General features: G+C 45.0%; 2 protein-coding genes across 4 annotated transcripts in view; one reads left to right on the top strand and one right to left on the bottom strand.

Moving 5' to 3' along the window:
• The window catches only part of LOC133514327 (DNA (cytosine-5)-methyltransferase 3C-like), a 28,365-nt gene extending 12,221 nt beyond the window's left edge, over positions 1–16,144 (top strand). The window contains exons 14-27 of the mRNA XM_061845937.1: positions 3,366–3,495; positions 3,588–3,707; positions 9,849–9,893; positions 9,980–10,059; positions 10,294–10,406; positions 10,516–10,699; positions 12,173–12,257; positions 12,922–13,067; positions 13,161–13,251; positions 13,376–13,524; positions 13,605–13,690; positions 14,955–15,024; positions 15,090–15,205; positions 15,458–16,144. Of these exons, the coding sequence (XP_061701921.1) occupies positions 3,366–3,495; positions 3,588–3,707; positions 9,849–9,893; positions 9,980–10,059; positions 10,294–10,406; positions 10,516–10,699; positions 12,173–12,257; positions 12,922–13,067; positions 13,161–13,251; positions 13,376–13,524; positions 13,605–13,690; positions 14,955–15,024; positions 15,090–15,205; positions 15,458–15,608 (1,566 nt within the window). The 3' untranslated portion in view covers positions 15,609–16,144. The remainder of the gene's footprint in view (positions 1–3,365; positions 3,496–3,587; positions 3,708–9,848; positions 9,894–9,979; positions 10,060–10,293; positions 10,407–10,515; positions 10,700–12,172; positions 12,258–12,921; positions 13,068–13,160; positions 13,252–13,375; positions 13,525–13,604; positions 13,691–14,954; positions 15,025–15,089; positions 15,206–15,457) is intronic.
• The window catches only part of LOC133514348 (uncharacterized protein C6orf226 homolog), a 32,203-nt gene that overhangs the window by 4,801 nt on the left and 239 nt on the right, over positions 1–27,163 (bottom strand). The window contains exons 1-4 of one of the 3 annotated variants that reach the window (XM_061845982.1): positions 26,875–26,996; positions 26,355–26,541; positions 24,504–24,606; positions 13,139–13,276 (exon numbers count right to left, since the gene is read on the bottom strand). In XM_061845982.1, coding sequence (XP_061701966.1) covers positions 13,225–13,276; positions 24,504–24,606; positions 26,355–26,541; positions 26,875–26,931 — 399 coding nt within the window. In that variant the 5' untranslated portion in view covers positions 26,932–26,996 and the 3' untranslated portion in view covers positions 13,139–13,224. Of the gene's footprint in view, positions 1–13,138; positions 13,277–23,538; positions 24,607–26,354; positions 26,542–26,874; positions 26,997–27,069; positions 27,136–27,163 lie in introns of those variants that run through there. The other 2 variants (XM_061845997.1, XM_061845986.1) reach the window with 2 other exon arrangements.

Raw genomic sequence — 27,163 nt, 5'->3', positions numbered from 1 at the left:
TTCTTCCATACAAGCAAAAGTGCCTCCATTTGGTTAAGTTTTCAAAATAACTATAGAGGAATCGTGCCGGGGGGGGTGGGGTGGGATTTTGGTTTAACACTTTTGTAGGTTGATTAAAAAAAAAAAAAAAGCGACAGCTAAATTTGAATGTATATTTTATTTTTATTGCATGGGTGCTATTGATCCATTTACGGTTGCTGGGATGTATTTTAAGGGTACCCCCGCCTCCCCCCCCCAAAAAAAAGGTTAGAAACGCCCATGCTTGAGTGAAAGAAAGGAAGGCAAAAAAAAAAAAAAAAATGAATGCAGCGAGTCCAGCCTTTGTGCGACCCCGTTGGGCCCTCCCTTCGCACTGGGTCTCCTTCGGCCGCCCCCGTCTTCCGGCAGCCCGTCGGTGGCATGTGTGGGGGTGTGGGGGGGGGGGCACTTTTCCCCCTTCACTTCCGCTGAGAGCCACCGAGATCCCAAAAAAAAAAAAAAAAAAAAAAAACACCTTTCGGGGCTCCGGGAACGGAGAACAACATCGCAAATTGGGCTTTCTGTGTTTTGTTTTGTTTTCTTTTTTTAACCCCCCACCTCGAAGAATCGCCACCGGCACACGTGAAGACTGGATGGTTGCGTTCAAGTGCCTCGTGGAGCGGATCGAGCCTCGACTGCGGTCGCACGGACGACAAAGGACCGAGACAAAGCCCACCTCCCAACCCTCGATCGCTGTTTTTTTTTTTTTTTTTTTTTCCAATGACAGTCGATCCGTGCGACGGTTCCGATCCAAAGTAGATTGCGCGTATTTCTGGCCGACTCGTCTCCGTTAACTGCTGTAGTTAAGTTGAGCCCACTTGGCTAGTAAACCGGTTTTAAACCGCTCGACGCCCGGAAACCGAAATAAACCTTAAAACCAGTTTTAATTTCTCTTCCCCGTCGTCCGTATGACGATCAAGAATTCGCGGTCGTCGGACTATTTCAGGTTCTGCAGATTCTGGCCGGCCGCTCCGGAGGGAGCATGAGGGGGGTGGGGGGGGTTGAACATTTCCCAACTCGCGTGAACTTCGCCGATTCCTGATTGGTTCTTGTGCCGTTTGATCTCAACTAAAATTGACAAATCAAACGATTAGTCAATTATCATCTTTTAATCCGCTAAGAATTCGAGTGCGACAGGTCAAATTGGACAAACTGAATAATAACTACGTTATTACCATATAATAAACATAATTCAGGACGTGTTTGTGGGACAAATAAAGCAAAACAAAACAAACAAACGGTAATAGTGAATAATTTTGAATTTACATGCAAAATTTAATATGTCGGCCAAAGACAAGTTGCTGCCCAAACGGCGTTCGCACTCGGTGATCTGGGAGTGGTTCGGTTTCGATCCGGACGACGGCGCTCAGGCCACGGTGATCTGCAAAGTGTGCGGGGGGGCCGTCAAAACGTGCCGGGGCAACACCACCAACTTGTTCAACCACCTCAAGCGCGTCCACCCCAAAGAGCACGGCGAGAGTTTATCCATGCGCGCCAGGGTCGCCGAGCAACAGGCCGGCGGGTCGTCCGAACGCCGCGACCCCGCGGGGGCGGAGTGCAAGAGGAGGACCAGGTCCGGACGAGCCGGCGCAGACCGGAAGGAGGTGAACGGGCCAGAGCCTTCCTTGGTATCGCATACACACACCCGCTAGCGCCCCGCGCTCTCCGTTTAACCGGCGACGGTTCGAATCCCGACTCCGCCTGTCCGCTGTCAAAAGTGCCCTTGGGCAAGACGCTGAATTGCTCCCAGCTGGGCCGCAGTTACACACAAGTGGGGGAGGGACGAGGAATGGCAAAAACAAACAGAAAGAGAGATTAGCTCGTCAACGCTGAGGCGCTTTGCGGTTTTCAAACAACATTTTGAACTATCGACAAGTAAGCAGGCTGCCGATTAATTTTTCCGCGTCGCGCGTCAAGGGGGCTGTCAATCGGCTATTTTTTTCCAAGTCTGATTAGCGTCCTACGCTGCCGTTTACGCGGCTAATTTGCGCGTTTTTTTTCTTCTAACGGCCGCGAGGGTGCACTCGAGCGGAAAAGGGAAAGAGTGAGACCGGTGGAATATATGTGGCGAGGAAGTGGCTTTTACCGGCCCTGTTAGCGCCTTGCTAGCGTGTTACTGGTGTGTATCAGTGAGTTTAATTTTAACCAGCCTTGTTAGCGCTAGCGTTAAACTCTGTGTACCGTTTTCGTTTGTAAACATCTCGTCTTTCAATGTGGTCACTTGCGGCTTGTGTATGTACCAATTGGTATTTCCTTTACAAATGTACTCGGTGGGGATTGCAACCAGGTGCGCTCTGTAGGCCGGGAATTACGGTAGTCACATTTTTCGATTTATCGCGATTAATCACAGCCACCAAATATACATTACCGCAGGTAGTATCATCACATTTTTGCGTTTCAAATTATATTTTAAACTTATGTTTAAAAAAAAAAAAAAAGAGTTCAATGTTGCACTACATGCAAATTATTTCTACATTGATGTTTATATTTTATATGATTTTATCTTCATTTTGAGGGGTGGCATCAATTCTTTACATTTTTTTTGGGAATTTGTGCGAATGGGAGGTTTTACTGTGAAGTGGTTTTTCAAATTTTAATTCAGAACTTTTAACATGTTTGCATATCGTCATCAAATCTTGAATACATTGACCATTACTTGTAAAATGTCAATTTTATGAGATTATACGAGAGCTGTCAAAAATGTATTCAACAACTATTTTGATCATCGATTAATAGTTTTGAGACACTGTTGTCAAAAATCCTCTGAATTGTCAGATTTCTGCTGTCCGCTATGAAAGCAGAATAATTATTTTTGTGAGGAATTAATAATAATAATTAAAAAAAGACATGACATGAGCGAACGTGCTTTTACTTTGGAAAACAACGATCAACATTTTTACCCGCTTTCTTATTTTCTGACACATTATCGACCAAATCAGCAACGCAATCATAATGTATCTTTTTGGATTTTTTTCATAAAGTGATGGGAAATCTAAAAATATATATTTGTATCTATTATTTGGGACTTGTCTATCTCCATGTGCCCCGCGAATGGCTGGCCCCGCCTCCTGCCCGTTGACAACTGGGATTGGCTCCAGCAGTCCCTTGTGGGGATAAGCAGCTAAGAAAATGGATGGATGTATTTATTTACTTTCAATTTATTACTAATCGATAAAATAATCAAACGATTATTGATTACCTTGAAAAAAAAACCGAACTAATCGCATTCCTAGATTTTATAGACATAGAACTCGACGAGTTAGCGTCCGTCGCAAGATTCTCGTCGCCTTCGATTCTGCGGGTGTAGAATTTGTCGCGAGCGCTAACGACAAGTCGCAACCCCGCAGCTGGCAAGCGAACGCTGCGACAAGTCCTTCGAAGAGGCAAAAGGAGACAAGGAAAAAGAACTGAATCTGATGCTGGACTGGGCCCTGAAAGGATTTCTGCCGACAGGACCGGAGGGATTCGCGCCACTTGGTAAGGCCCGGCAGGTTTTGCACTTTTGGACTCCGGACACGCTTCTTCAAAACATTTTCCTCTCTCGCCCTTTTTTTTTTTTTTAACTTCAGCTCATCAAGATTCTGCGAAATTGGATTCGGACTCCGCTCATTCTGACTGGCAGCCGCCGGTGAAAAAGAAATTTGCTTCCAAGAGCAGGGCCAGCACCTCCAGCTACGTTTTCACAAGAGGTAGGCGCGCTTCCTCGTCGCCGATCCTAATTTCCCGCGTTCTCGACCACGATCCGTTCCGGAAGGCGGTTCGAGAAGTGACTTGTTCGAAAACCGAATCGATATTTCCCATTACAATTAATGGAAAAAGAAATAATGCGTTCCAAGCTTAACAAAATAGGCTTTCTAAAGCATTTTTTTTTTTTTAGCTTTTCCTGATAATAAACTGCATAACAGAAATGCATGGATAGTTTAAATACTTTATACAATGAACTAATTTAAGAAATATATTTATTTTTTGCTTAAAATGTACAATTTAGTAGTAGGCTGGGAGCGCATTGCCGTATCTGTAGCGACTCGGCCCCCTGCCTTGTAAACTTTTTTTTTATTAACAAAAGTGCAGAATAACTTTAAACAAGCAGTAAAGGGGGGGGGGCAAATAAAATTATTTTGTTTATTTTTACAAAAAGTAACAGATATTTCCGTTTTTTTCGGCGCCGTTGGAATTCACAATAAAGTGCATCGTGGGTCAGCTGGTCGGGCTGTGCGCATTATTTCCAGCTTTTTTGGGGGGGGCGTTCGAATACTGGATTTTTGTTCAAAATCAGAAGGGGAAAAAAAATCTCAAAATTTTCGTTAGAAATCAGATTTGTTCGAGAACGGGGTCATTCAAGAACCGGGTATTCACTGTAAAAGATGGCACAGTCCATTGAGTGATTGAGGAGCACCGTGTAAAAAAAGACACTCAAGTTAAACCTGAGCCGTGTTCTACGTTAGTATCGCTCACGGCGCGCTTCTTAGTTGGATATCTGGAAAAATGCTTTTGCAAACATTTTTGCCAGTAAACGCTCGTTCTCATACTTATTTTTCATAGTTTAAGGTGTCACGAAAGCAAAAAGTGTGAGTGTCAAAGTCGTTGTTCTTCACGAAGCCAAACATTCGAGGAAAGGGGCGGTCGTAGCCAAAAATGGATAACGTGGATACAAAACTGGGTCAAACACAAGTAGTTCGGCCTTCTTTGGACACTCCGAACACAAAACCCAGGCCTTTTTTTTAATAAAATTGACAGTTTTGTAGCAATTCCATGTTAAACTCAATCAAATTAGCCAAAATATGGAAGTATAATATGGAATGCAGCCCTATGGGGGCACAAACCAGTGCAATCTGTAGGCCGGTCCCAAGCCCGGATAAATGCAGAGGGTTGCGTCAGGAAGGGCATCCGGCGTAAAAACTGTGCCAAACAAATATGAGCGTTCATCTAAAGAATCCCATACCGGATCGGTCGTGGCCCGGGTTAACAACGCCCGCCCCCGGCACTGCTAACCTGCAGGGCGTCGGTGGAAATTCAGCTACTGTGGGTCGAAGACAAAGAAGAGGAGGAAACCGGATCCAGTGTCAGAAGAAAAAGAGGAATGCACAGAGCCTACAACTGAGTGTAGGGACTTTGAATGTTGGGACTATGACAGGAAAAGCACAGGAGTTGGTTGACATGATGATTAGGAGAAAGGTTGATATTCTGTGCATCCAAGAGAGCAGGTGGAAAGGTAGTAAGGCTAGAAGTTTGGGAGCAGGGTTTAAATTATTCTACCACGGAGTAGATGGGAAGAGAAATGGAGTAGGGGTTATTTTAAAGGAAGAGCTGGCTAAGAATGTCTTGGAGGTAAAAGAGTATCAGATCGAGTGATGAGACTAAAATTTGAAATTGAGGGTGTTATGTATAATGTGGTTAGCGGCTATGCACCACAGGTAGGATGTGACCTAGAGTTGAAAGAGAAATTCTGGAAGGAACTAGATGAAGTAGTTCTGAGCATCCCAGACAGCGAGAGAGTTGTGATTGGTGCAGATTGTAATGGACATATTGGTAAAGGAAACAGGGGCGATGAAGAAGTGATGGGTAAGTACGGCATCCAGGAAAGGAACTTTGAAGGGCAGATGGTGGTGGACTTTGCAAAAAGGATGGAGATGGCTGTAGTGAACACTTATTTCCAGAAGAGGGAGGAACATATAGTGACCTACAAGAGCGGAGGTAGAACCACGCAGGTAGATTATATTTTGTGCAGACGATGTAATCTGAAGGAGGTTACTGACTGTAAAGTAGTGGTAGGGGAGAGTGTAGCTCGACAGCATAGGATGGTAGTATGTAGGATGATTCTGGTGGTTGGTAGGAAGATTAAGAAGACAAAGGTAGAGCAGAGAACCATGTGGTGGAAGCTGAAAAAGGAAGAATGTTGTGCGGCCTTCCGGAAAGAGGTGAGACAGGCTCTCGATGGAAAGCAGAAGCTCCCGGAAGACTGGACAACGACAGCCAAGGTAATCAGAGAGACAGGCAGGAGAGTACTTGGTGTGTCTTTTGGTAGGAAAGGGGAGAAGGAGACTTGGTGGTGGAAAGAGATTAGCGAAGAAGAAGTGGGATACTGAGAGGACTGAGGAGAGGCGAAAGGAGTACATCGAGATGCGACGTAGGGCAAAGGTAGAGGTGGCAAAGGCTAAACAAGAGGCATATGAAGACATGTACACCAGGTTGGACACGAAAGAAGGAGAAAAGGATCTCTACAGATTGGCCAGACAGAGGGATAGAGATGGGAAGGATGTGCAGCAGGTCAGGGTGATTAAGGATAGAGATGGAAATGTGTTGACTGGTGCCGGTAGTGTACTAAATAGATGGAAAGAATACTTTGAGAAGTTGATGAATGAAGAAAATGAGAGAGAAGGAAGAGTTGAAGAGGCAAGAGTGAAGGACCAGGAAGTGGAAATGATTACTAAGGGGGAAGTCAGAAAGGCACTACAAAGGATGAAAACTGGAAAGGCAGTTGGTCCTGATGACATACCGGTAGAGGTATGGAAGCAATTTGGAGAGATGGCTGTGGAGTTTTTGACCAACTTATTCAACAGAATACTAGCGGGCGAAAAGATGCCTGAAGAATGGAGGAAAAGTGTTCTAGTTCCCATTTTTAAGAACAAAGGGGATGTTCAGAGCTGTGGGAACTATAGAGGAATAAAGTTGATGAGCCACACAATGAAGTTATGGGAAAGAGTAGTGGAGGCTAGACTCAGGACAGAAGTAAGTATCTGCGAGCAACAGTATGGTTTCATGCCTAGAAAGAGTACCACAGATGCATTATTTGCCTTGAGGATGCTCGTGGAAAAGTACAGAGAAGGTCAGAAGGAGCTACATTGCGTCTTTGTGGATCTAGAGAAAGCCTATGACAGAGTACCAAGAGAGGAACTGTGGTACTGCATGCGTAAGTCTGGTGTGGCAGAGAAGTATGTTAAAATAGTACAGGACATGTATGATGGCAGCAGAACAATGGTGAGGTGTGCCTTAGGTGTGACAGAGGAATTTAAGGTGGAGGTGGGACTGCATCAGGGATCAGCTCTGAGCCCCTTCCTGTTTGCAGTGGTAATGGATAGGCTGACAGATGAGGTTAGACTGGAATCCCCTGGACCATGATGTTCGCAGATGATATTGTCATGTGCAGTGAAAGCAGGGAGCATGCAGAGGAACAATTGGAAAGATGGAGACATGCACTGGAAAGGAGAGGATTGAAGATTAGCCGAAGTAAAACAGAATATATGTGCGTGAATGAGAAAAGTGGAGGGGGAAGAGTTAAGATCCAGGGAGAGGAGATGGCGAGGGTGGACGACTTCAAATACTTGGGGTCAACAATACAGAGCAATGGAGAGTGTGGTCAGGAAGTGAAGAAACGGGTCCAAGCAGGTTGGAACAGCTGGCGAAAGGTGTCTGGTGTGTTATGTGACAGAAGAGTGTCTGCTAGGATGAAGGGCAAAGTTTACAAAACAGTGGTGAGGCCGGCCATGATGGACGGATTGGAGACGGTGTCACTGGAGAAACAACAGGAAGCAGAACTGGAGGTGGCAGAAATGAAGATGTTGAGGTTCTCGCTCGGAGTGAGACGGTTGGAAAGGTTTAGAAATGAGCTCGTTAGAGGGACAGCCAAAGCTGGATGTTTTGGAGACAAGATTCGAGAGAGCAGACTTCGATGGTTTGGACATGTCCAGAGGCGAGAGAGTGAGTATATTGGTAGAAGGATGCTGAGGATGGAGCTGTCAAGGAAGAGACAGCGAGAGGAAGACCAAAGAGAAGGTTTATGGATGTGGTGAGGGAAGACATGAGGGCAGTTGGGGTTAGAGAGGAAGATGCAGGAGATAGGCTAAGATGGCAAAAGATGACACGCTGTGGCGACCCCTAACGGGACAAGCCGAAAGGAAAAGAAGAAGAAGATGGAAGTATAATATGGACGAACTTGTGCCGACGAGCTGAAACCTGCCTAAACCGCACCCCTAATTCCCCATTAAAGGCCGCGTCGTAGACAATGTGACAAGAAATGGCGGCAAGACCTTCAAAACTTTCTCCGTCTTTGTCCGACTTTCAAAAAGCGGAATCTGAAAACAAAAGTCACTTCAAAGTTATGAAATGAAAGAATTGCTGCACTCAAAAACGGCCAATTAAGAGCTGAGAACCAACAAATAAAATACACGGGAATAAATAGAGCACAGCAAGGAGGCGTTTATGGTCGATGAAATTCATGGAATTGGCAGTGTAAAAAAAAAAAAAAAAAGGGGGGGGGGTAGGAATTGTTTTTTGGGGGGGGGGGGATCAGCGTGCGAGTATGTGGGGGGGTCTCAACTTTATGTACTGTAGTTTGTTTTCTTGATTTGCTTCAAGACTTTTGTGGTTGAAGATTGGATCTTTTTATTTTTTATTTTTTTTAAATCATGAAATAGTCTAAAAAAAAAAAAAAAAAAAAAACTGTACTCAACAGTAAATCGGTTTTCCACCCCACCCCACCCCCCAAAAAAGACATATTTTGTTCGTTGGAAAAAATTTGTGGCGGTTTCAATCATTTAAGTCGCGCCCCCCCCCCCCCCAGATGTACAGCGTATGAATAAAGCTCGTGCACCTTCGTCATAAAAATCACGTGACATCGCAATTTTGCCGGTCAAACAAAGCATTGTTGCACGTAGATTCCGTTGACGCGAAACCAAAATGTTTTACAGCACGACGCCCAGTTTTGTCCGACGTTAAACATTTAGAAGGTGGTGATTAAAGGAGCTACGTGGGAAAAATGAGTCAGTTAGAGACGACGCGGAAATATGTCTTGTAGTACGACGCCCAGAGTCTTGTCCGATCCCGTCAGACATTTAGAAGGTGAAAAAAAAAAAAAAAACCCGATGGTACCTGGAAAAATGAGATAAACCCGGCATAGAGGACCCATATCTAATGCCGAAGTTTTCGCCGATGAAGAAATTGGACCGTTAATTGGCTTCCGCTTGTCTCGGACAACTGGATCTACACGTGGATCTGGTGAGTAAGTCGTCGAGATTTACACGGGAAAGTTTGAAGGCATATAAAAGTCCGGACGCATACAAATACTCTGTTGCTGGATCTGTTCTCGAAGGGGAGACGGCTCGTGAACGCGGAAGCGTACTCGGCTACACGTTAACCTTTGCCGAAATCCATCGATCTTTTCAGTTAGTATTCAATACAAATACTAATATTTAAATAAACGAACCCTGGTTTTACACAAACTCGCATTCATTAACTATGATTGAGGGGAGAAAAAAAAAAAGTTTCTGTCTCCGGTTGTCTCCACGGAACGTACACGGAAGCGTATTGCGGCCACACGTTAACCTCCGTGAACTTCTCTGTGACAGACGGTTTATTTTCTTTTTAAAAAAAAAAATACGCATTCTTCTCAAAAGACTCAACTTGGCATTATAAATACTTCTTGGGAATTTGATATTAAGAATAATTCCGACCTGAAATGAAGCGATCGCTACACAGTCGTGTGTATTTGGTTGGGCGCCATCCATCACCTTTAATAGCCGAAATCCATCCATCAATATTTTCTGGTCTTTTCAGCTGGTATTCCGTAGAATGACCTCTTTGAATAATATCTGTCTCGTCTGTTGTGACAACCAACAGCACAACAGGTCTCGGGCAATTTGAAAAATTTGCTCGGGTTCAACGGCTCCCGTCGTGCAGAGCAGCTAAGTCGACCGGCAACGAGCTTTATATGCAGTACCGAGACCCAATCCAGTGGTCTTGAGAAAATGAAAAAGACCGATGATGGCAGAAAGAGTAACGGGAAGAAAAAACATTCGTGAACTGTCTGAATTTGACTGATTTCTGATTTCCAGACGTTTTAATTAGGAGACTTAAAGACAAAGGCACGAAACTCAAAGGTCAGTCTTTGCCTGAGCATCGTCACGTTTTTTGGGGTTTTTTTTTTGTAACGGCAAATTTCTGAAGGAAATGCTTCTGGTTCCAGATTGCTGTTTGTGTTGCGGGTCCCCCGAGATCGAAGCGCAGCACCCGTTGTTCGAAGGCGGTCTCTGTTTCAGATGCAAGGTAAGCCTCGGTTCTGGTCCATTTGGGTCCACTAGGCAAAGCCTCCATCCAAGACCAAAGTCTTCATCCCAGTGGTTCCCAACCATTTTTTGGAGCAAAGGTCGCTATCATGGCGCACTACCAACCAAAAATTAGTACGGAAATATTGATGGGTTTTGTCTCGATTTATTCATCCGTGATCTCGGTCGGGCAGGTTGGGAATTACTGCTTTGACATCCCCAAAATCTCTTGCAGGAGAACTTCACGGAAACGCTGTATCGCTACGATGAAGACGGCTACCAGTCATACTGCACCGTGTGCTGCGGGGGGTCGGAGGTCATTCTTTGCGGCAACTCCGGCTGCTGCAGGTAAACAGTTTGGAAGAGTACTTTGGCAAACGCGAGGGTCGTCGGACTCGAGAGCTCCCCCCTCGGGACACCCGAGCTACGTTTGCGTTTTGTGGGCTGTCCACGGCAGATGTTTCTGCAAGGAGTGTCTGGAGATCCTGGTGGAACGAGGAACCTTTAACAAACTGAAAGAGGTGGACCCGTGGAGCTGCTTCGTGTGCCAGCCGGCGCAGTGCCAGAAGAACCTCAAGCTCAGGCCGGACTGGAGCGTTCGGGTCCAAGTCTTCTTTGCCAACAACAGCGCGATGGACTTTGTGAGTAGACCGCGTCACGAGTCGTTGCTCATTTCCAGGTTACGAGAATAAGACCAGAATTCCGGGTTACCCTCCATGACACGTACCTGTCACCTGAGCTTCCGATTTACCAGATCGGAATGAAACCACACCAAAAAAAATCTGGATGAGATCAAAAGTCCTCTCACTGTCACGCATACGAGTCTTAGTTCGGGGCTCATTTCCTCAACGTTTGGCTAATTCCTAACGCAAACAGTTCATTTCCTCTCTGACCACGGGGCATAATTTCCCCTCGGTTCATTTTGCGTGTTCTGTGACCAGAGTCCGCAAATAGTCGCGCTGAGAACACAAGGTGGGATTGATGAAGTCTGAGGAGGCAGATTGCGCTAGCTGATTTTGCGTCACGTGAAAGGCAGCGGCGCGTAATCACCATGCGTGCGGGTAGAACTGATCTTTTAAACAATTTCAAACGACGGAACCAAAAATTGCCTCAACGTATCGTCCGTTTAGCGACGAAGTTTTCGGAGCTTCTGACTTGGGTGACCGGCACGGTCAGCTGCTCGTGCCACATCACGTAAGACAAAACTCCTTTCCGCTAACATTGTTTATTTTTGTATTTGCTAATTCTAAAAACATGCTGTGCAATCTATGCACAAGTAGCAGGCTAATAATACCCTTAGATGCTTTAAATAAGTACCATAATACTTTTACCGGCCCTGTTAGCGATGCCAGGAGAACCTCAAGCTCAGGCCGGACTGGAGCGTTAGCGTCCAAGTCTTCTTGGTTCAACAACAGCGCGAGGATGTCACTATCGTGTCTCAGTGATTTTTTTTATTATTATTTTTTTTTAACCGGCACTGTTAGCGTGGCGCTAGCATTAGCGGGGCGGCGCTAGCGTTAAACTCTCTGTGTACCGTCTTTCTTTGCCTATAGCTCGTGTTTCAATGGTGGGCACTCGCCGCTTTTACACAGCTGCGGCGTGTGGGTGGATTTACCAAATGGTATTTCCTTTACAAATGTACTCAGTGAGGCTTTTAACCAGGTGCGCTCTGTTGGCCAGGAGTTACGGCACATAAAAAGAAAATGGACTTACGTAAAGATTGTCTTGACAACGCCACACAATTCCACGTTCGGCATTTTTGGACAACGAATCGACTCCCCCCCGCCAAATGGAATGGCCGACTTCTTCGCCAGTCACAAGAAGGAGTCGTGCCGTATCACCAGTGTCGTTTTCATCAACAACAGCAAAATGATTTAGATTACATTTACGTAACGATAACTGAGGCGAGCTCTTTGATGACTAAATCGTGACGAGACCTGGACCGGGCGAAAATGTTAGCGTGTGGGTTTTTTTTTTTTTTCTCTCCAGAATTTCCAAATGTACCGCTCGGCGAAATTCGATTGTTGCAAAGAGAGCTGGAATGACTGAGAGGCCCAGAAAACTTTTTTTTTGTTTGTTTGTTTTTATGAAATGGTGGATCATCTTGTTCACAGGACCCTCACAGAGTTTACCCGTCCATCGCCGCTGACAAGCGCAGGCCGCTGAAGGTCCTTTCGCTGTTTGACGGCATCGCAACAGGTCAGTTACGGTCAAATAAATCTCATCTCGCTCGACCGCGTGCTGCAGTTGACAGACGTCCTCGTTTTGGATTATTATTACCGTAATTCCCGGCCGAGAGAGCGCACGGCTGGTTATAAGCCTCGGTACACAGAAAGAGTTTAACGCTAGAAACTGTGTACCGAGGCTTATAACTTAAGTGCGCTAACGCTAGCGCCGCACTAACGCTAGCGCCGCACCACCGCATAAACCGCAGGGTTGAAAGCGTGTGGAAAAAAAAAAGTCACGGCTTGTAGGCCCGGAAATTACAGTCTACAATTTTTTTTCGCCGCTGGCTAGCGGCAATATCCGCTAGATGCGCTACATATCGGCACTCCTCAGAACATTCCAGAATTCCGCATCACAAAAGATCCGCATCATAATAACTTAAAAGTATGAAAGGAAAATAAAGACTAAAAATGTAAAATGTAAAAATATGGCAGATTTGAGAAACGTGCGATGTGACTATGATACTTGAGTTGCATACAAGTGATTCTCAAAGTCTGGTACGAGTACCACGAGAGGTCCCTCCGAATCTCTAAATTAAATACAGATAGAACTGACGCCATACTGCATTAGCGTGACCTATAAAGTCCAAGTCCGTGTCTTTTATTCGGTAAGCAGTTCTTTGCGTCCACCGTGACAGGATACCTGGTGCTCAAAGACCTCGGCTTCAAGCTGGAGCGCTACATCGCCTCGGAGATCTGCGAAGATTCCATCGCGGTGGGCATGGTCAAGCACAAGGGCAAGATCGAATACGTCAACGATGTCCGCACCATCACGAGGAAACACGTGCGTGGCGTCGAGCGGGCGAGCCGCTCCGTCCGACGCGTGCCGACCAAGACTGCCGGCGCTTTGTGTGAACAGGAAGTTGTTGTGTTGCAGTTGGCTGAATGGGGCCCGTTCGACCTGCTGATCGGAGGAAGTCCGTGCAATGACCTCTCCATCGTCAACCCGCTGCGAAAAGGATTATTTGGTACGCCGGCTTCAAACAGTTGGTCCTGGGGAGGGAGGGGGAGGACTTGAATAGCAAAGCACGAATGTACAGTACCACTGGAAAACCACATCGACTCATATGAGGTTCCGTCTCAATCCCGCAGAGGGCACCGGAAGGCTCTTCTTTGAATTCTACCGCATTCTGACGCTGTTGAAGCCAAAGGAGGGTGACGACCGGCCGTTTTTTTGGCTCTTTGAGAACGTGGTGTTCATGTCCACCAGAGACAAGACGGACATCTGCCGATTCCTGGAGGTGACGGCCTGCGATTTCCGGCAAAAGCCGCTTTCGGTCAAGGCGCCGCGCCGAACGTTCCTGTTCTCGTCTGTTTTCAGTGCAATCCGGTTCTGATCGACGCCGTGAGCGTCAGCCCTGCGCACCGAGCGCGCTACTTCTGGGGAAACCTCCCGGGCATGAGCAGGTACGGCAAGTCGTCTTCTTTCAGAACCGGAATCAGCTTGAACGGCCAAGTGTGTAAAAACACTCGAGGAATTTTTTGAAATTCGGTGCTGCCCTGGTACAGCGCTGCCTTGACATATAAGTTTGATTTGTTTCTAGCCCACACTCTTAACTCAAAACATGTCTCTCAAATCACCTTTTCCCATACAAATAAACAGAAATGTCGGTAATCCGTTCCACCACCCCATCACAGAAAATCAAAAGTATTTTGTGGTTTTTAATGTATTGGTCCGTCGTGGTGAAGAGGGAGCTGAGCCGAAAGCTGAAGCTCTCAGTTTTACAGTCGATCTACGTTCCTACCCTCACCCTTGGGCACGAACTGTGCGTTGTGACCCAAAGAACAAGATCCCGGATAAAAGCAGCCGAAATGAGTTTCCTCCGGGGGGTGTCCGGGCTCTCCCTTAGGGAACGGGCGAGAAGCTCGCTCATCCTATCTTGTGGTCTTGTTCACGAGTGAGGGAAGAACTGAGGGGGAGATCGACAGACGGATCGGTGCAGCGTCTGCAGTGATGCGGACTGTGTATAGGTCCATTGTGGTCCTGAGGAAGCTAAGTCGAAAGGCAAAGCTCTCAATTTATCAGTCGATCTACGTTCTTCCCCTCACCTATGGGCACGAGCTGTGGGTCGCGACCGAAAGAACAAGATCCCGGATACAAGCGGCCGAAATGAGTTTCCTCCGCAGGGTGTCCGGGCTCTCCCTTAGAGATAGGGCGAGAAGCTCGGTCATCTCGGAGGGGCTCGGTGTCGAGCCGCTGCTCCTCCGTGTTGAGAGGAGCCAGATGAGGCGGCTGGGGCATCTGATCCGGATGCCTCCCGGACGCATCCCTGGTGAGGTGTTCCGGGCATCTCCCGCCGGAAAGAGACCCCGAGGACGACCCAGGACACGCCGGAGAGACTATGTCCCTCGGCTGGCTCGGGAACGCCTCGGGATCCCTCCGGAAGAGCTGGAAGAAGTGGCTGGGGAAAGGGAAGTCTGGGTATCCCTTCTGAAGCTACTTCCCCCGCGACCCGACCTGGAGAAGCGGTAGAAGATGGATGGATGGAAAAGCACTCTATAGTATTATCGTTTAGAAAATCACGACCTGCAACGGGACAAGCCGAAAGGAAAAGAAGAAGAATACAGTTTTTTGTAGGACTCTCTCAAAAATCCTCTGCTCACACTTGCGTTTACCCCTCGGCCACTTGAGAATGACTTTTTTAACGACAATGGTTTTTCCTCTCTTCAGACCTCTGAGCACGTCGCTGGATCAAAAACTGTCTCTTCAGGATTGTCTGGAAGCCGGCCGCGTGGCAAAGGTAAGAGGCGCTTCCCGCGCCACAACGTTGAGCTCGGCCGATTCCAAGTGTGTGTCTTTGCGCAGCTGGACAAAGTGCGAACCATCACGACAAAGTCAAACTCGCTCCGGCAAGGGAAGTTGGGGCTTCCTGTCGTCATGAACGGCAAAGAGGACTTCCTGTGGCTAACTGAAATGGAGCAGTAAGCATTTGTACATTTCTCGTTGTACACACGGAACAATATTTTTCTCCCATGGCACGTGTGTTTTCATTCTACTGTCCCCGGGGGACAAGGTGCACGCATCAGCGAAAACAACGTGGGACTGGAACAAATTAATGGCATTTTCATTCATTTCCCTGAGGAAACATGATTTGACATTCACGTTTTTAACTTCTCAATGGTTTGCACTTGATGAGCATGCACACATGAACACAACCATTTCTGCCTCTTTAGGATTTTTGGCTTCCCCAAACACTACACGGACGTGAACAACATGGGCCGCGTGCAGCGCCAGAGGGTCCTGGGGCGCTCCTGGAGCGTCCCGGTCGTCCGCCACCTCCTGGCGCCGCTCAAGGATTATTTCGAATGCGAGGAGCAGCAGTGAAGTCGGTGAAGCTGCAAAAGTCCAAAGTTCTAAAGGGCATACTTACTCACGCGAGGCCTGGCCAGGAACAATGACCAGAGCACACGGAGAAAACCCGCACAAGCACGGGGGTCCGTTTTTATGTCCTTTTTTGTTTTATTGGGTATTTTTGAAATTAGGGAGTTTGCAATTTGAAAAAAACTTTACCATAATTTCCGGCCTACAAGATGGAACTTTTTTTTTTTTTTTACATGATTTCAACCCTCTGGTTTATGCGCGGGGCTAGCGTTAGCGCGTCTCGTTATAAGCCACAGTAAACAGAAAGAGTTTAACGCTAGCGCCACTAACGCGAGCACCGCGCTAACGCGTCTGGTTATCAGCCACAGTAAACAGAAAGAGTTTAAAGAGTTTAACGCTAGCGCCACTGACGCTAGCACCGCGCTAACGCTAGCACCGCGCTAGCATTAATCTTTTTCTGTGTACTGAGGTTTATAAGCAGGTGCGCTCTGTAGGCCAGAAATTATTGTATTCCATATTTGCTAAAACAGTCAGTATAACATGACAGTGTGGAAGTGGGGGATGTGGGAGGGGGGGGGGAGGGTCTTTCTCTGGGGCCATCTTGTGCCTTTAAGTTGATAAGTAAGAAACTACCGCGCTCAAGAGAACCAACCAGAGAGGAAGGCTGTGACTTACGAGGGGTTAAGCAACTGTCGAGGGTGTGCCCACAAGTGTGCGACAAAAGATTTGACACGTTGCAAATCACACATTGATGCGGGGGGCAAAACAACAAAAAGGAAACATTCAGGCACTGTGTTTTCTTTTTTTTTGGGGGGGGGGGGGGCAGTGTTGCTTTGAGATATAAGTGCCTTCATTTACAAGTTTTGTTTTTTTTTTTTTAACATAAGAGTCTTCACATGACTACTTTTTTTAGATCGTGATTTACCCTGATCGACATCCCGGGATTTTGGATGTCGTGGGCTTGGATAGTCCCTCTGAAAAACGAGTGAATGATGACTGCGTGCGGAATCATTCATTGATTCATTCCCGACTCCCTAATCGCTAGAAATCTACCACTAGATGGAGCCAGCAAACTTGAAAATTTCCTGCCATCATCAATTCACATTGGTTTCATTGCAGAAGAAGGTCAATACATAAAGGTATTGTTGTGTGGAGAGAAAATATTAGTTGTGTTTTTATAGAGTACAATACACTGTTGAGTACGTATTGCTGTCTCACACACACAAAAAATCCTGTTTTTCGGGTTAATTTTTTCTGTTTTTCGGACTTAATTTTTCCCCCTGTTTTTTGGGCTATTTTTTCTGTTTTTATGGCTAATATTCCCTCCGTTTTTCAGACTATTTTTTTCCGTTTTTCAGGCTAATTTTTTTCGAACTCACACGAGAACCTGTGAACAACAAGTGACTCTTGGTGGACTCCATAATCAGGAAAATGACCATCTTATTTATTATTATTTATGTTTTTTGGATGAATTTTTTTCTTCCTATTTTTCGGGCTATTTTTTTCAGGTTTTTTTGGGGCAAATTTTTTTCTCCTTGTTTTTCGGGCTAGGTTTTTTTTCCCCCTCTGTTTTTCTAGCTATTTTTTTCCCCGAGTTAACGATACCATCTATGTGACTCAAAGACAAGAGTATCTCCCAGTGTCTTAATCCCATATCAAAATAAAATTTGATCATAGTAAATAAGATGGTCATCTTCCTTATTACAGAGTCCGCCAGGAGTCACTTGTTGTTCGCAGGTTCTTGTGTGACTTCGATGTGTCCCGATAACTCAGGGGAAAAAAATTTGGATAAAAAACAGAAAAAAATATCCCGAAAAACAGGGAGAAAAAAATTTGACCGAAAAACAGAAAAAAAAGTACGAAAAACAGGGGGAAAATATTAGTCCTAAAACAGAAAAAAATAGCCCGAAAAACAGAAAAAATAAGCCTGAAAAACAGTATTTTTTTTGTGTGTGTGTGTGACAGCAATACGCTTCCGTCGATGAGTGCATTTTTCTCGCGTGAGATCAATGTGTCCCGATAACTCGGGGAAAAAAAATTGCCTGAAGAACAGAAAAAAATATCCCGAAAAACTGGGAGAAAAAATATTAGTGCGAAAAACAGAAAAAAAAGTACGAAAAACAGGGGGAAAATATTAGTCCTAAAACAGAAAAAATAGCCCGAAAAACAGAAAAAATAAGCCTGAAAAACAGTATTTTTTTTGTGTGTGTGTGTGACAGCAATACGCTTCCGTCGATGAGTGCATTTTTCTCGCGTGAGATCAATGTGTCCCGATAACTCGGGGAAAAAAAATTGCCTGAAGAACAGAAAAAAATATCCCGAAAAACTGGGAGAAAAAATATTAGTGCGAAAAACAGAAAAAAAAGTATGAAAAACAGGTGGAAAATATTAGTCCTAAAACAGAAAAAATAGCTTGAAAAACTGAAACAAAATTAGCCTGAAAAACAGGATTTTTGTGTGTGTGTGACAGCAATACGCTTCCGTCGTTGAGTGCATTTTTCTCGTTTTAGTTTTATTAGGGCAAGGGATGGATTGAATTCACTTGAAACCTGATTTTGAGTACTGACTGTTTTAACAGATATGACAAAAAATGTTTTTTTTTTGTTGTTTTGAAATTGCAAACCCGCCTTTACATGGTGCTAAAATCTACTGTATAATGTGAGCAACAACACAGCTGGCCTGTATCATCCCGTTTTTAGGGCATCAGCAAACGGTTTTTAAAGACATCGCACCGACGGTGGGTGACGATTCTTGCTGCCTGACAAATGTTTACACGGCCGCGAACGCTTTTAAATACCTCAGTGGAATGCGAAGGCATCCTCAAGGTGCGAGGCAGCTGAAATCAATATTTTACCATTTTTTTCTTTTTTTTTTTTTTTTTAAGTCGTCTAGGTGTACGATTCCCTTTTAGCACAGCTTCATTGAGCCAACTTATCCAAAATCTTTTTTGGGCGGTTACCCGTGAAAGCAATGACTGCCGGTCGTTTTTAGAACATTTTAACTGATCTTCCGAGACCCACAGAAGATTGTGTTCTGCGCGCCAAAATTACCAAAAGAAAGAGGAGAATAATTTCTCAAAAAAGGAAAAAACTAATCTAGCTATTTCTGTTCTTTAGTACCGTAATTCCCGGCCTACAGAGGGTACTCGGTTATAAGCCTCGGTACACAGAGTTAACGCTAGCGTTGCGCTAATTTAGCGCGGGGCTATTGTTAGCATGACTGATAGCGTTAGCGTGGCACTAGCATTAAAGTCTTCCTGTGTTTCTGGTTATAAGCCTCGGTACACAGAAAAAGTTCAACACTAGACCCACGCTCACGCTGGTGCCGTGCTAATGCTATACCCGTGCTAACGCTATTCCCGTGCTAACGCTAGTCCTGTGCTAACGCTAGCCCCGTGCTAATGCTTAAACTCTGCGTACCAGGTGGTTCTAAGCCTCGGTACACAGAGTTTAACGCTAGCCACGCGCTGATGCTAGCCCCGCGCTAGTGTTAAACTCATTCCGTGTATAACCACCTAGTTATAAGCCTCGGTACACAGAAAGAGTTTAACGCTAGCGCCGCATCACCGCATAAAGCGCAGGGTTGAAAGTGTGGGAAAAAAGTCGCAGATTGTAGGCCGGTAATCAGCAACAGAAATGGTTTGGTTTCAACGAAAACCTAGTCTTCTGACCAAAACGCGAATTAATTTTTTTTCGTGTGTGTGAAATTAAATACGTTAAATCACAACAGTAGCTTTAAAGCGAATATGTTTTTTTTCCTTTCGTGTAGGACAGCAAAAACTAGACAAGGAAAGGGCTTTTGATGTCAAATTCATATGTTTACTGATATACTTGCGAACACTGCAGTCTGCCTTTCGCCCAAAGTGAGCTGGGATGGGCTCCGGCACTCCCGCGACGCTTGTGTGGATAAGCGGTTTGTACAACGGATGGATGGAAATCGGTAGATTGAAGGCACGGCTCGCGGTGAGCGTCATCTTTTCTCACAAACTTTCGACATACGCGTACTTCGTCCCTCATCGTCGAGGTGGCGATCTTAGCGTCACCGGCTAATCTTTATTTTCTACTCCAAAGCTGTGCTGATTTCACTTCCGAAGCAGCGCAACGGCGCCATCTACACGGATCTCCTCCGTCATTTCGCAGGTTGCATTTCAAAGGCGAAAAAAAAATACACTTTTAAAATTCATTTAGAAATTAGCTTCGTTGTCATTATTGTACGAAAGAGCAGGAACACATTCGTGGTCTTTTTTTTTTTTTTTTTTTTTGGTATCATGTTTTGAAAGTCGCCTTTTAGTCTCGACGGGCTGACCGATCCCAGGCCGCCGGTCTCTACCTCAAATCTGTGCTTACGCTTTTATTTTCATAGTTTTTATTTAATTTATAAACAGGTAATAAATACATCGGGGGCACAACTCTTTTGTGTACATTAGATACAAAGACATGCCCTTTTTCCGCCTTCACTGTTGACATGAAATCAGACTGAACTTTTTTGCTAAAAATCAAAATAATGGCAAGATATTTTACATATTTTTTGCATACAGTCAGATTACCGCGGCTTGAAACAAAACCCACATGATCATATCTTGGGTTTTGCAAGATGTAAAACGTTTTACTCAAGTTCTACACTTTAACAAAAAATAATAGCTGATATAGCTGTTAAAAAAAGAAAACTGGTTACCAAGTGCTCAAAAGTGTAAAGGCAATGGTGCCAAATACTACTGAGATGTGCGGTATGCAAATATGAAAGCAATATCAATAATTCGGTCGCCACTCAGGCAATCGGAATTAACCTAAACCGAGAATAGTTTAGTCTGATTTGATGGAGGACAGTGTGAAGGGCGGGGGGGATTGGAGGGGGGGGGGGTGAAATCACGTTCAGGTTTCAAGACTTTCAACCGTCGACGTGGTTTTCGACCCGACCCGCCGTCATCCATCACTGTGAGCGTGACCATGAAAATGCAAAAAATTTCCGGTGCTGTATTTTATTTTGGGGATTGTGTTTTTTTTTTTTTTTTTTCATAATCTTGATGTGCGTGTGATATAGGTGTTGATTCGTAATAACAGTATTTTTTAAAATGTGTGAACGTCCTCGTCTTAAAAACGCTGTCTAGTGTGCCTCCACGTTACTGGATTGATCACTGCTGTTTGAAGATTTCTACTGTGACTGGAAGATGATCAAAAGTTTGCTGCCTTATTAAAGAATTACTTTCTGTGACAATCTGCCGTCCCGATCTGTGTACGTGTCTCGAGCCGGCGGCACGGGGGCGGACCAGAATGCAGGACTCCCAGGCAGAGGCATAATGTTCAGAGTGGTTTTATTCCCAATTCAGGTCATACGCAGTTTAAACGGTCCAAGAAGGCAAAGGGAGAAAAACGCGAGGCTAAGCACGGTCCAAAAAAACGTGAAACGAGGTCCGACGACTATGGGGCAGACCGAGAAACATGACAAGACGTGGTCAAACTAAAAGGGCACAGGCTCGCCCTGGCGAAGTATTGCGGAGTATCACAGAATGCAGTGGAAGCACGCGCAACGAACTGGCAAATGCCAATGACACATTACCACTTAAATACTTGGTCAATGGACCTTTCCGACTGGCGACCTTAAGCTCCGCCCCCTTAGCTACAGTTGCCATGTCCCAGAAGCTTCCAAAATGGCGACTGAACAGGACAGGTTTGAAGTGGATTCTCTTATCGCGTATTCCAGATAATATTGTGGTGTTTTTTTCCCCCAAATGCCTCAGACTTGTCCAAGAGAATCCTACGGAGAGGTCTCAACTATTTCACGCAAGGATATGTACACGGAATTAAGATTTTCGACGGAGCAGGATGCGACGTCAAGACTTACCAGCAAAATGTTGGCGATCGATTCAAAAAAGTTCGACGCCTCACAAACTTCATATTGAAATCCAACTGGATAAAATTGTGGAATCGTACTGCGCGTGTAAAGCAGGGTGAGTACTTTTTACTTGGAAAGATCACGAGTAATATCATCGTAGTCTTTAGAAGTGAGTGGGTGTTTTCGTTTGACCCGGCTCGTAGTGGAACCCAGTGCTGTGTCTTACAAGTCTGATGTGATACAAAGAAGGCAAATAGACATTTCTCTCGCACGACGTGCCCCATTTACGTATCGCTCGCCCGACTCTTTGACATAAAACTTTGCACATTTCATTCGGCAGGTCAGTGATACGCTAACCAAGTGAAAGTTGTTCTCCTGGACTGATAATAATTCAATCAAACTCCGAGAAGATGCTTCTCCCTCACTTACCTTCGAACATACAGCCTTGTGTTTGTTGATATTGTACCTGCGGTCTTCCGCGAGCCTTAATCCATCGTAGACACTTCGTCAACTGTGTTTTAGGATTTGGAAAATGAATCAAGCGGGCCCCTTGTAGCCTTGCCGGATAACTTTCATCAGAATCGCACATTCCCCAAGCGCACCCGAGGCCCATTTCCTTCATAACATCAACTTTTCCAAGCGCACGCTACTATCAACCAGCATTGCTTGTGGGACAACGATGGAGCTATCTGATTGGCCATTACTGTACGAGTGATTAAGTGACAGGTCGGAAAGGTACACTTGAATTTCTGCTGTCGTCATGTATGTCTTACTGAAGCAACTCCAACTACCGGAGACGGACGGCCTGCGCGGGCCTTGTGGACGGCCGCCGGCCTTGTCGACAAGGCCGAGTCGGCCTTGTAGATCTCCGCCGACCTTGTCAACACGGCTTCGGCCCGGGGGTGGCAGGTCACGGCGCCGGGCCGCCGGATCGGACGGGGAGGGGGTTTGGGCGCGGCCAGGAAGTTGGTTTGGCTGCATGCGGTTTGGCCGTGATCCGCATATCATCTAAATATGGCTTGAAACGATAGAGTAATATTCCCCTAGTCACTTCACTCGGTTGTGAGATGTTCTCTTCTTCGAAAAGAGCTTCCGTGTCTGAAGGGCCGTGTTCGTCTCCCATAGTAGAGTCCACAGCGTGTTTTCAATGGCGAATGTCCGGGGTGATGTCACGGGCAGTAAATACAGCCAATACGGCGCCCGCTTGGATGTCGAATGAGACTTCCGCAACATGGATGAGTCGCTCTCCGCTCATATTTATTCTTTCGTATAGACATCGAAGTGAACAATGTTATATGTATTTTTCACGACAATATCTATTTTACAATGTTTATAGGGATGACACTTGCAAAAGAGGATTAAAACCCAAAATAAAAGTGAAAATATAATATAACTTGATGTACAATTAATCCGACAGGTACAAGTCATAATGCCCTAGAATGTGATCTTTTCATGAATTAACACTGACAACCTGTTAGAATTATTGTTCATATATTTATTATGGATTTGCAACAAAGCCAAAGTATTATCCTCGCTTCGAAGAGTCTTGTTGGCAGGACGAGCAGCGATCAGAAAGACGATTTCTTGACCCCGCTTGGTGTGCGTTTGTCCAGCAATTCGGTGATAAACCCAACACAACGTCTCGGGATTCTTCATTATTACTCTGAACAACTACTTTACCTTGCCCCCCCCCCCCCCGCTCTTAAAGACGTACACTCATAATTACAAAATGTCGCAGTACTTACGCAGCCCATCAATGTGCTTTATAATGACGGCGTCCACCACCGCCGCTCTGGTTAGCAGCACAGTCTGGGCAACGCAGAGCAAAGACGAGCTAGACGTACTGCTTATGTTTACTTTTAATATTAATGGAGAAAGTTACAAAAACAAATGCTATTGTTTTAAGACGCAATGACTGTCTGAGTATGTGAATAATGGAAGAAAAAGTGGTTCAACTGGACCAGATTTTCTCTTTTTTCCGAGTGGGAAAGGTCTGGTCTGAAGCCAAAGTAGAAAGTGCAGGATGAGATGGTGTGTAATGTTAAAATTCCAACTTGGCACAGCCTGATCCAGGATGAAAGTACAGACAAGACAGTCCACAAAAAGCTAATTATGTATTTTCAATATAGGAGGCAACATAACATTCACCTTAATGCAATTTGGGAGCATCTCCACCCCGTCATCGTTAGCTCGTGAGAGGCTGGCTGCTTGAAAATAGATCTTGGGGTCAAAATGTCTGGCCACACGTGGTATACAGTATACGGCCCACAGTCAGTACCGCTTTTGGGTCCACTAGCTGACCACGACCCATTTAAATCGACATTGCTTACACAAAATGCTGCTAGTTAGATGATGACAAAACTTGTTCTAATATACTGATTCCCAACCTACTAAGGATGCCCATATTTCTCACAGACTACGCCAGTGGTTCCCAAAGTGGTGTCCACGGACCCCCGGTGGGTGAAAAACGTCTTTCCGGGGAGTCCGCGACACGAGGTAAGAAAATAAGAGTAATTAATAATGCTACATTACTAACTAAATAGCAACAGCACGTGAGCGACTAAAATGGAGTATTTGGTTGTACCAGAATGGCACAGCTGTGTCCAGCACTACATTGTTAGCGAAAGTTGAGGTCGGGGGTCCGGGAGCTTTTTGAACGACTCACTGGTTGACTTTGGGAACCACTGGATTATGCAAATCGTTGAGTAAATTGAGAAGACTTGATCGTTTCAGTTTATACACACAAGTTGTGTGACATTTGATCGCGTACAGATGGATTTTTCTCGAAAGGTTGCAAAACGCCGTTGTCACCTGCCGATACTTATCAATTAAAAAGCTGTTGAGTCCACGCTTGTTCAAATTCAGAACTTGGCACACTTTGAAAACACGACGTGGAGTGACGTGTCATTTGGCCGCTGACGCTACCTCCCAGGGTTTGGGTATTCTCTCCATTCGCGACGGAGTTTCAGTCCGATTGCTCGCTTGTATTTGCACTTTCGTGGCTCCGGGCACTTCCTTGCCTTCCCGGACGAGTCGCATCACCTCGGCAAAGGAAAGCGACTTTACCTGCGGCTCTTCGGTTTTCTCGGTCCCCGGTCCTTCGGCGTCCCCGCCGGAACCGGAGCTGCGCCACGCTTTGTAGCTGGTGGAGTCCACGGGCTCCACAAACCTGAGAGAGCCGCGGAGAAATTTAAGACAGAAGAATCTTTGATTTTTAGTATTGAGCTCGTGCATCTACGTCATATTGCCGGTCAAGCTAGGCATCGCTCAATGCTAAGTCATTTGGAGACAACACGGAAATACGTCTTGGAGCACGACGGCCAGAGTCTTGTCCGATACAGTCAGACATTTAGAAGGTGAAAGTAAACGACGGGAGGTGGAAAAAGTAGATAAACTGGGCATCGAGGACCCGGATTTAATGCCGAAATCGATGTTTTCTCCGATAAAAAAATTGGACTGCTAATTCACTTCGGCTTGTCTTGGACAACTGGATCTACACATGTACCTAGTGAGTAGGTTGTCGAGATTTACACGCAAAAGTTTGAAAGTGTAGAAAAGTCTGGACGCATAAAAATACTTAATTGCTTGATCTGTTCTCAATCGGGAATAAATCCCACATAGTGACGGATTTGACGGCTTGTGAATCCATCGATCTTTTCAGCTAGTATTCAATACAAATGCCAATATTTTAAATAAATGACCCCTGGTTTTACACAAACCCGCATTCACTAACTATGATTGGAAAAAAAAAAAGACGGAGTCGTCTCCACGGAACAGAAGCGATTGTGGTCACACTTAACCGCCGTAAACCTCTGCGACAGTTTTTTTTTATTTTTTTTAAATACGCATTGTTTTCAAAAGAGTATAATAATATATAAAATGATAAAATGGAATAATTCCTACCTGAAATGAAGCAATCGCTACACAGGCGTGTGTGTATTTTGGTTGGGCACCATCTATCATGTTTAATTGCCGAAATCCACCGATATTTTCTGGTCTTTTCCGCTGGTATTTCATAGCACGACCTCTTTGAATATCTGTCTCGTCTGTTGTGACGACCAACAGCACAACAAGTCTCGAGCATTGTGAATATTCTCCTCCGGTTCAACGTCGAGCAGCTCCGTTTGACCGGCAATATGGTGCCGTGAATAGGGTGACGTCACGTGCACGAGCTCCCGTAGTTGTAGCTGCGTATTATTATTATTAAATTATACACTATTTTGTCCGTCTCGTGTAAGCTAGATATGATGACTAAAACCCCGATCTTGTATTTGTGACAGCCATTACAAAATTACCGTTGTACTAAAACCACATAGATGCAAACGTTGATTGAGGCAATGGACAAAGAACGCTGAGTTCAGTACAAGTTTCACAGTGCAACCGGTTTTTGGTGGCACGAGTGTTCGTTCATTCCTTTTTCGTTGTTTGACTTCAGAAACATGGAAATCTTTCCAGTAGGGGTTCTCAAAGTGGGGGCCCGGGACCCTCGCTTGTTATTCTGCAAAATATTTCGCAGACGTACAAGGTGGATTCAGCAAAATTTTTATGGCTTGTACAACTTAGCTCAGGTCAAAAGATTCCACCGCGTGGATAAATGTCACAGGAGAAATTTAAGTAACCGGTTGCCTTTTTTTTTTTTTTAAACTAACTTGATCACAACTTGTTAGTGGAAGCAGTGCACGTACGTCAGCTAGCTAAAACGGAAAAACACAGACTTTATTTGAATTTAATTAGGTTCAATTACTTTCTCCAAAACGGGTCTTGAATATATCGATATACAAGTTTAAAAACAAAAGTAAGTCAAACCAGTCATTCCTGTGAAATAATTAGGGACCCACGTGTGACTTCTGTTTAGGGGGCGCAAGTTTTACGAGGGCTTTATTTAATTTCAAACGACAGTCGTGCGGAGATTTGTACCTGTTATAAAAGAAGAGTTTAGCGTCCAGTATCTTTGCTTGTTCGCCGGCTTGTAACGTTTGCACGCCCCGCAGGAATCTTTGATCACCTTCGAAGTCGTACGAGTGAAATCTGGCGAAAGCAGCCTCCATCGTGACGCTCGTAATGTTTGCGGAAGTAAATTGGACGGCGAGCCCAATTGGACAAACTGCAAAGCATCAGACATCTTTTTACTCATTGCAATGATGTGTTTTTGAAATGGACAAGTGGATTACAATTAACATAAGTGTATTTTCGTCTCAAAACCATTCCGCTAATAATCTCCAACACACATATTTGCATCTTATTAATGTTTGCTGAAGTAAATTGGACGGCGAGGACACTTGGACAAACTGCAAAGTATCAGACAATGTCACAGCAATACTGTTTTTACTCATTACGATGATGTATTTTTTTAATAGACAAGTGGATTACAATTAACATGAGTGTATTTTTGTCTCAAAACTATTCCGTTAATGATTTCCAACACACATAGTTTCACCTTGTTAATGTTTGTGGGAGTTGGACAGCGAGCCCACTTGGACAAACTACAAAGCATCAGACAAAGTCACAGCAATACTGTTTTTACTCATTACAATGATGTCTTTTTTTAATTGCCAAGTGGATTAAAATTAACATGAGTGTATTTTCGTCTCATAACCATTCCGTTAATAATTTTCAACACACATATTTTCACCTTGTTAATGTTTGCGGAAGTAATTTGGACGGCGAGCCCACTTGGACAAACTACAACGCATCAGACTAAGTCGTAGCAATTCCAATTTGTAGTA

The sequence above is a fragment of the Syngnathoides biaculeatus genome, chromosome 2, assembly GCF_019802595.1.
Source record: "Syngnathoides biaculeatus isolate LvHL_M chromosome 2, ASM1980259v1, whole genome shotgun sequence".
NCBI classification, from domain to species: domain Eukaryota; kingdom Metazoa; phylum Chordata; class Actinopteri; order Syngnathiformes; family Syngnathidae; genus Syngnathoides; species Syngnathoides biaculeatus.
The sequence above is the reverse complement of the archived record's forward strand: the minus strand, read 5'-3'. Positions and strand labels throughout refer to the sequence as shown.